The 8,948-nt window shown below is 34.2% G+C and overlaps 1 protein-coding gene across 1 annotated transcript; it reads right to left on the reverse strand.

Annotated features, from left to right (window-relative positions):
* Positions 1-5,319: 5,319 nt before the first annotated feature.
* On the reverse strand, positions 5,320-6,255 carry LOC101540015 (olfactory receptor 2G3-like). Its single transcript, XM_004622104.2, has one exon. The coding sequence runs from the start codon at positions 6,253-6,255 to the stop codon at positions 5,320-5,322; it is 936 nt and encodes a 311-aa protein (XP_004622161.2).
* Between the last annotated feature and the right edge of the window lie 2,693 nt (positions 6,256-8,948).

Genomic DNA, 8,948 nt, shown 5'->3' on the forward strand with positions numbered 1-8,948 from the left:
TGTAGCAAGCTCCCATGGCGTATTCATATGCCAAAACCAGTAACAATGATGGGTCTCATTCCCCTGACCCAGAGAGAGCCTCCAATGCAGCATCGTTGGGAAGGAAAAGTAAAGAAAGGCTTCTAAAATCTCAGGGCTACAACGAATGGAGTCGTTACTGAGACTGCTTGAGAAAATCAATGATCAACAGGGTGATGATGATAATGATAATTTCAATATGAAATTCTACTCAGCAATAAGTCAATCATTTATTAAGTTATTGTGGATGGCTCTTGAAGTGATTTTTCTATATTTTACAATTTTTAAATTTTTTTAGTATTTACTGTAGTTTGTTAGTTTCAATAACATGTTTGCAAAAGATTTTGCACCTCTACCAAAATGTCCATGACCTTTAGTCACTATCTTTTGCAAGAATGTTTAATTGTTATTTTTAGACCATGTGTTTATGATAATGTTGACATGTATAGTTTTGATGTCCATAGTCATCTCACCTCTTCACCATTAACATGTCAAGACCCTCCACCAAAAGATTTTGTTACTCACTTCCAGTCATCATTCTTCATTCTTGCTTCAGTCACCACATAACCTGGTACTCTCCAATCTGTAATACAGAGCACCAGATTTGTTAACAACATATTTATTTTTGTACTCTTCCTTGGTTTATCTACATACTAGAGTGAAATAATCAGTGCTTGACCTTCTCCTTCTACCTTGTTTAACTCAACATGATACCCTTCAGCTCCATCCCAATTGCAACTGTGAGCTTCAATTTTTTTTCTTGTGGCTACACAATATTCCATTGATATATATGCCACAACTTCTTTGCCTGTTCACCTGTCTTTGGACCTTTGGGTTGTTTTCATACCCACATTATTGTACTAAGTGCTACAATAAATATAGGATCTGCATAGATCTTTTTTAATTAATAGTTTTGAACTGGAGAGATGGATGCCTAGAAGTAGCATTGTAGGATCTTATGAAATATCCACACTGTTTTACACAGAGGCTGAACCAGAAAATACTCCACCAAGGGTCAATTAGGATTTTTCTTTTCACCATATCCCCAAAAACACTACTTGGTTCTAGTTTTTCAAGTTTTTTGCTGGGGATATTTCATTCAAACTGGTGAAGATCATCTCGCATTGCCATTTGATTTGCAATTCCCTAATAGCATGATGATGAACAATTTTTTATATGTTTATTAGCTAGTCATATACCCATTTCATGGAAGTATTTGATCTACTCTCTATTTCTGTTTTTGTTTCATTTTATTGTTGGTTTTTTTTTTCTGGGTTTGGGACTTCACTCGGCATTGCTCAGGGCTTACTCCTAACTCTGTGCTCAGAAATGTTTCCTGGAAGAGCTCAAGGGACCATGTGGAGTGTCATAGATCAAACCTGGGTTAGCCACGCACAAGAGATGTGCTTCACTATGCAGCTGTCTTTGGTGCTTCTTTATCATCTGGCTAATTATTAGCACATAAAATCACAAGGGATGTACACTGTGAAGGGACGGATGTTGGAACATCATATAAGTGAAATCCAGTCCTGAACAACTTTGTAACTGTGTATCTCACCGTGATTCACTTACAAAATAAATTTAAAATTTACAAAATATAAACTAAAATCACGAGAGAGTGCTGTGCATTGATTTTATTGCATGATTGCTATAAGGCAAGTTAAAATTACATTTAATAATAGTGAAGGTGGTGAACATACTTACAGTATTGAGGTGCATCTCTTTTATCCTTATTTTGATTAAAATTTTATCATGAATGGATATTGGACCCTGCCAAAGAATCTTATCAATTGATGTTGTCATATTATATTTAGTCCTCTCCTTTGGTTGATATGGTGAATTACATTTATATTTGCATATATTAAATTATCCTTGCATTGCTAGAATGAATTCAACTTCATCATGGGGTATGATCCTTTTACTATATTGGTTTATGGAGATTCTCTTGCAGTTCTTTGTATCATTGTTCATCATGCGTGTTGATCAATTTCCTTTTGTAGAGATATCTCATTCAGTTTTTGGAATTAGAATAATGTTGGCTTCATCAGAGCTCTTCAGACAGATTCCTGTCTCTGATATTTGGAACATTTGAGGAGTATAGGTAGCACATCTTCTTTAAAAGTTTGGTAGAACTTTCTAATGAACCTTTTGGCACCAGGCTTTTGGACTTGGGGAAAATTTTTCATTGCAGATTCTATTTTCTTAATCATAGTTGACTAGTCCAGGATATTTGATGAAGTCTCAGGAGGTTGAATCATCTTAAAAATGCACCCCTTTCTTCTGACACCTCCATGTGAGTGGCATAAAGTTATTTATAGTTAACATCGATTGATCTTTTGTTTGTTTCTGAAGCATCTATTGCAACTTCTTTCCTTTTGATTCTGATACAGTGTATATTTTATGCACACACATATGTGTAGATATTAGGGATTTCTCATTTTGTCCCTTCTTGAATCAATCTGAGTATTTGTCAAATTTCAGTATTTAACACTAGGTCTTTTGTTGGTATGTCTTTAGCTGAGTTTATTGATTGAGTTCTGTGATTTACAATATTGATAACTAGTGGTTTCCCATGCACACAATTTCAAAACCACAGCAATCAGCAGTGTACTCACCTCCCTTCCCCAAGGAGCCCAGAGTTTCTCTCTTTTAACCCCCACTTCTGACAACTCAATTTTGTGGATTAGCTCTCCTGTTGTTTTGCCTTTGACCTTTGTCCCTATCATGTTGTGTAACTTTAGTTCCCATATGTGTGAGGTCATTCTCTATCTGTCCCCTTCCTTCTGACTGACTTCACCCAACATGATATCCTCTAGCTCCATCCATATTACTACAAATTACATGATTTTGGTCTTTTTTAGAGCTGTGTAATATTTAATTCCATATATATTTCACAACTTCTTAATCCATTTATAGAAAATGACAAAAGGTGAGGTTATCATATATATCTACAAAAAAATCGGTTAACAAACTTCTTGATCAATAAACTAGTATTGCAAGAAGGCACTAAATGATTTCATAAAAAAGACTTAAATAAAAACACAGAAACATACAAAGAGGTGTCTTTCAAGTAAGATAAAATGGTTCATTCATGTATATAGGAAAAACATTTTTATCCTGGGACACAATTTTAACTAAGGTTTGTCATAAAACATATTTATCTAATTGTATGTTGAAAATCCCCTTTGCTTTTAGAATACTTGTAAAAAAGTTTAATTATCATATGTAAAATGAATGTGTCTCTTTAAAGAAATTCCAATTATAAACATTTATTTAATGTTTTCACATGTGCAAATAGAGAGAGATATACACAAATCTTCACTGCAGCATTATTTGCCTTACCAAAAGAATAAAACCAACATGAATGACCACAGACCTTAACTTCTTGAATACTCTTTCCAAATGTAACATTATGTATCCATTCAGAATAATGAAATAAGTCTATAGCTACAAAAGTGGTGTGGACCCTTAAGATCATTATAAAAATTATAGGAATGTATTCAATACAAAAGTGTCAGAAGTTTCACATAATCAGCTATTATTATGCATTTATAAATAAATATATAAAAACAAATATCTATGAGCTATCATATACACATATTATTTTCAGAGAATAATATGGATTTAGGAGTGATGGTAACATATATTTATATCTGTATACATGCTTCTATGATTTCATATTTCACTCATTTCTCTATTTTTTAATAATAATGAGGACAAACTAATACCATAACTAAAAAATCTTTCAGGGGATGTCACTGCACAGAATGAGATTATAAACATGAAAGAAGTGTGAATATCACTATATTAAACTTTGAATGAGAGTCATTAAAGAGTAAAGGCTAAAATTAGCTAAATGAACACTCATCCTACTGGAATTTTCCTTAGTATGCATATGTTTATTTTCAAATTTGATTTTTTTATTTCAAATATACTTGTCAAAGAAATATAGATAAATATCTTACAGCAAAATGCAGATGACCCTTTAGAACATGAGTGTTAGGGGCTTCAAATTAACTACAGCAGGAAATTGGCATATAGCTTTTGATTCTCCCAAAACATAACGAACAGCAAGCTGTTGACCAGACCCTAAAACATGAATAGTCACTTAGCATATGTTTTGTGTAGCATATACTATATTATTTACAGTAAAGGAAGCTAGAGTAAAGAAAAATGCTTTTAGAAAAATCAGGAAGAATTCAGGGCTGGAGAGACAGGGGTTAGGTGCTCGCCTGGTCTCTGCTGACACCAAATACAGTGGGACACCACATGTGGTCACCAAGTATGGCCACATTGCACATGGTTCTGTCCCTGGCACAACAAATGGTCCTCCAAGAACCACCAGAAACAAACCCTGAGCACAGACAGGTGTGACAAATAAATGGGAATAAAACAAAAATCAGACAAAAAATGAATTTACAGTGCTATATTACACTTGTTTATAAGTTTGTGCCTCCACTTACAAGAAAATCTTGAAAATGTTTTTCATGTGAGAGAACCAGATCTGTGAATCTGCCTTATTATGTCCTTTTAAAATATAAAAAAACTAAGCTATTTTACTATGCTTCAGAAATTATAACGAAATATCAGAAGTTTATGTACTCTGCATGAAATGGATTCAGGATCTAAAGGAGAAATATTGCTATTCAATCCTATCATACTTTCCATTGCTTTTCCCAGTATTCTTATGATTATCAAGTCCAGGGGTTGATAGACAATGGAAAGACTGGGGATCATATATACAATATATTTAAAATAATATTATTTTAGCATTCTTTTGCCAAGGAAATGCTACGTGATTTCCTGAAACTAATATAATATAGCTTTAAAATTTTTTATTTGAACAAACATAAATTAACTGACCATAAACAAATGTGTAAAAATATCCATTTGTCATAGGAAGATAAATTGTTTTTATAAGATTGTAATCTTCTTAGCATATAAGACTGTAAACTTCTTAGCATATTCGCCAACTCTCCAGATACTTAAGAATGTAAAAATATTTACCTCTCCATCACCCATCACTCTCTTCATCTCTCTCTCTCTCTCTCTCTCTCTCTCTCTCTCTCTCTCTCTCTCTCTCTCTCACAGGCACAAACACACACACAAACACACACAGAGATGGAACCATGAATTTACACTTGAATCTAAATGTTTCTTTTTCCAAATAATATTAGTCATATCATATGTAAATACAGAAAGGTCATCAACGTGTTTCTTCCATCTGTAGTAGCAGTTATTTAATGATATGCTTCCTAAAACTACCTTCTAGCGCAGAAAGTCACTTTCCCTGACCTTTGCTTAGGCACTGGGTTCTCTTCTGAACAATCTCCTCAGAGCTCCCTTCACATCCTTGTTCCTCAGTGTATATATGAGGGGGTTGAGGGTGGGAGTCACAACAGTATAGAAGAGTGTAAGATACTTTCCCTCAACATAGCCATAGTATTTCTGTGGTTTGATGTATATGACCATGCTAGTCCCAAAGAAGAAGGACACCACTATCAGATGAGAACCACAGGTCCCAAGAGCCTTGCGCCAAGCTTGGGCTGACTTAAGTTTTATCACTGCTTTCACAATGAGCCCATAGGAGAATAGTATCAATAACATAGGAATAAGGATGAGAACTAGTGTGGCCACAAAAAGCTGAACCTCATTTGCATGTATGTTTACACAAGCCAACTTGACCAAGACAGGTACCTCACAAAAGAAGTTTTGCAGACGGTAGTGTCCACATCGAGGAAGCCGAAGGGTGATGGTGCTTTGGATGAGAGTGTTCCCGACTCCACTCATCCATGCCACACCTGCTAGGGCCTTACAGAAGGAGGGGTGCATGATGGTGGTGTAATTGAGAGGTTTGCACACAGCTACATAGCGATCAAATGCCATGATAGTCAGGAGGACACATTCCGTGGAACCCAGGGACAGGGACACGTAGAGTTGGATGACGCAGCCAGTCCAGGTGATGGTCTTGGATGGTCCCTTCAAATTCCACAGTAACTGAGGGACGATGCTGGTGGTGAAGCCAAGGTCAATAAAGGAGAGATTGGTGAGGAAGAAATACATGGGTGTCTGGAGTTTGGGGTCTAGGAGGGACACCAGGATGATGGCTGAGTTGCCAACTATTGTCAGAAGGTAGGAGACCAAAACCACCACAAAAAGGATGAACTCCAGTTGGGGCTGATCTGAGAATCCGAGCAAGACAAAATATCCATTATCTGTTTCATTGTTTTGTTCCATTGGACTGTTAAAATAAAAGATGAAAATGAACACAGGGAATTCTATCGAGAAAAATGTGACGACTCACTCATCATATTTGCAGTAAATTCTTAAATGAGTTACTTTAATTAGTGAGGCTACGCAGAAAAGAAAAAAATTGCATTGCTACTTTGTTTATTTGTTCATTATCATCATTTTTTTGTCTCAAAACACATTAGCTACATTTCCCACTTTTTAATAGTTGTTAAATTTTCCGGTTTTGTTATACTTTTGTTAGTAGAGGGGAAGTGAAAGAAAATGAAGTTAGACGGACTTAAACGTCCAATAAGAAATCAATTATGAGTGATGAAATTATCCATTCTAACAGAATTTGTGATGCAAAAATAATGTATAACAAGATAATATGTTAGGAAAACAGATATGTTTTCTCTGACTCATGGCAAGATAGGTTGGGTTATGGTGTTATGTCTCCTTTGTTTGTTTGATTTAGAGTGATGATGCCGGGGATTAAACCTGAGTCTCCCACATGCAAAATGACTATTGAGTATCCACTTTAGCCTTGTACCAATAATCTGATCTAGTAATGTGTACCAGTCCCAACTTGTCAAAACAACCAGTCAAATTGTTTTCCAGAATTGTGGAACAGTTTATGTTCCTATAAAAATTGTATAAGAAGTCCCTAAATTTTTTAGTCTAAAGATTTTTTTTTATATTTATATAGCAAGTAACAAATTCGACTGAAAAAGTCTGAGAACTCATGCTATATAAATTTCTAAAATCCACATACTCCTTATGCTGTTCAACAATCAAATACTAAAATTTCCCAAATTTATATCTTAGCTTTTATTAATAAAAGTCACAATTCCTTTATAATTATTCAAAAAACATAATTTGTTTCAACCTTTTCCCTTTATAGGACATTTGAGAAAGTTAGATAGATCTTTTCTCTAAATAGTCCACTTTGACAATAAAAGTTTCTAAAACTCTCAAAAAATTAGATCACATTAAAACATGTATTATTCCCATCATTACCAGAAAATAACATAACTTACATACTTTAAAAAGTGTTTAAAATCCAGCTTAAAATTGATTTTTTTCTAAAGTATTATCTTCCAAAATATTCATTTGGAATTCCCAAACCACAGAAATTTTGGAATTACTCATTCTCTAATTAGGCATCAAGTTTCAAAATCACTTGATGTAATAAAATATTAGATCAAGTAATCACAGAAGCAGAAAGACAAACAGAAGTAAATTTGTTGCTTTTATGAGTACTAACAGCATAAGGGTGGATCTTTAGAGTGAACTATTAATGTCAGATTTATTTAATAATTAAATATATCTAATTATTTCCCTTATATATTTTATCTACAGTATATGTACTTCACAATTTCTTATTTATCATGGAGCTGTATGCTGTAAAGAACAGAGTTTTCCCTGAAAATTTTCAAAGACAAGAATTCTAAAAAACCTTTCAGGATCACCTTCACTTCTACTCTTACTTAAGTGCTAACTTCCTAACCTGATTATGTTGAAAATAGTCCTACATTCTCTCCTCTTTCTTTCATTTGTAAGAAGGCCAACTTATATATTGACTGTGGAAGTGTGAGGTCATTTCTGGTCTCTTCATAACCTGAATTGAAGATATGTTTTGAAGACTCTATTAAAATAATCAGAATAAATGGGTATACCAATTAATTTATTGATTTTGTCATAATAATTTAAAATATTTATAACATTAGTTTATCCTAAACTATATTAAATTTTAATTGGAATAAAATTTGAAGTTGCTCCTCTATGGTCAAGTACACATGCATACTGGTCAGTCTGTAGGCTGAAGGGTGGTGACATAACACCTAAAAAGTACAAGAATAGAAATTCATGTTTATACATAAAGGTATATGAATCTATTTACCTAAATATTAAGCCCAAAACACAATAGAAAAATACAAATACATCATTCCAAATCCTGAAATATGAACAGAAATGATCATGGGCTATTTGAGAAAGAAGACCTGGCCAGGAAAAGAGCAGCTTTGCAAAAAGTTCAAGTGCATTTTCCCCGGTACATTTTTCTGGTTATTCCTGATGTGTGAACATGGCTATGCTTAACAAAGATGCATCGAGGTTAGACTTCGCAAAGGGCTCCTGAGAAGTAGCTATAGCTGAGATTTTGTGACTCATTATAGTAGTTGAGTCAGTCAATGCAAGCAGAAGCAAAATCAGAGAGAAAAAGATCCAGAGATGGGAGAAGAGAGATTACTTACTTATATAGTCATCCCCTTCTATCTTTTATCCTCACTATCATACAGAAAAGAAGAAATTGTGACCTGACTTTAACATATTAGAATTTCTTCCTTGAAGTGAATATCACTGTCCAATATCTATAGCCTGGGTGAAAGTAAATATTTCTTAACCAACAATCCCTAGATAAAAATCAAATTAGAGAAAATTAAAAGAACATAGGATATGGAGTCTCTTAATACCCTGGGGATTGTACCTCATGATTTTTTAATTACCGTAGAGCTGTACACTGTCCAGAGCTGGGTTTTCTCAGGAGAAGTTAAAATGAAGGTATTTTCCAAGTAAACTTTTGCTTTGTCCCCTGCCTAGGAAAATTCTTAGAAAAAGTCTCTCATCCATACGCAAATCTTTTAATGGTGGTGGTAAGGTCCTATGGTGGTGGGATTAGTGTTGGAATTTTAAATATAAAG

This window comes from Sorex araneus, chromosome 2, assembly GCF_027595985.1.
Source record: "Sorex araneus isolate mSorAra2 chromosome 2, mSorAra2.pri, whole genome shotgun sequence".
Lineage (NCBI taxonomy): Eukaryota > Metazoa > Chordata > Mammalia > Eulipotyphla > Soricidae > Sorex > Sorex araneus.

Excerpts from the sequence above, each read along its gene's own strand:
- LOC101540015 (XM_004622104.2), bottom strand. The coding sequence starts at position 6,255 with ATGGAACAAAACAATGAAACAGATAATGGATATTTTGTCTTGCTCGGA.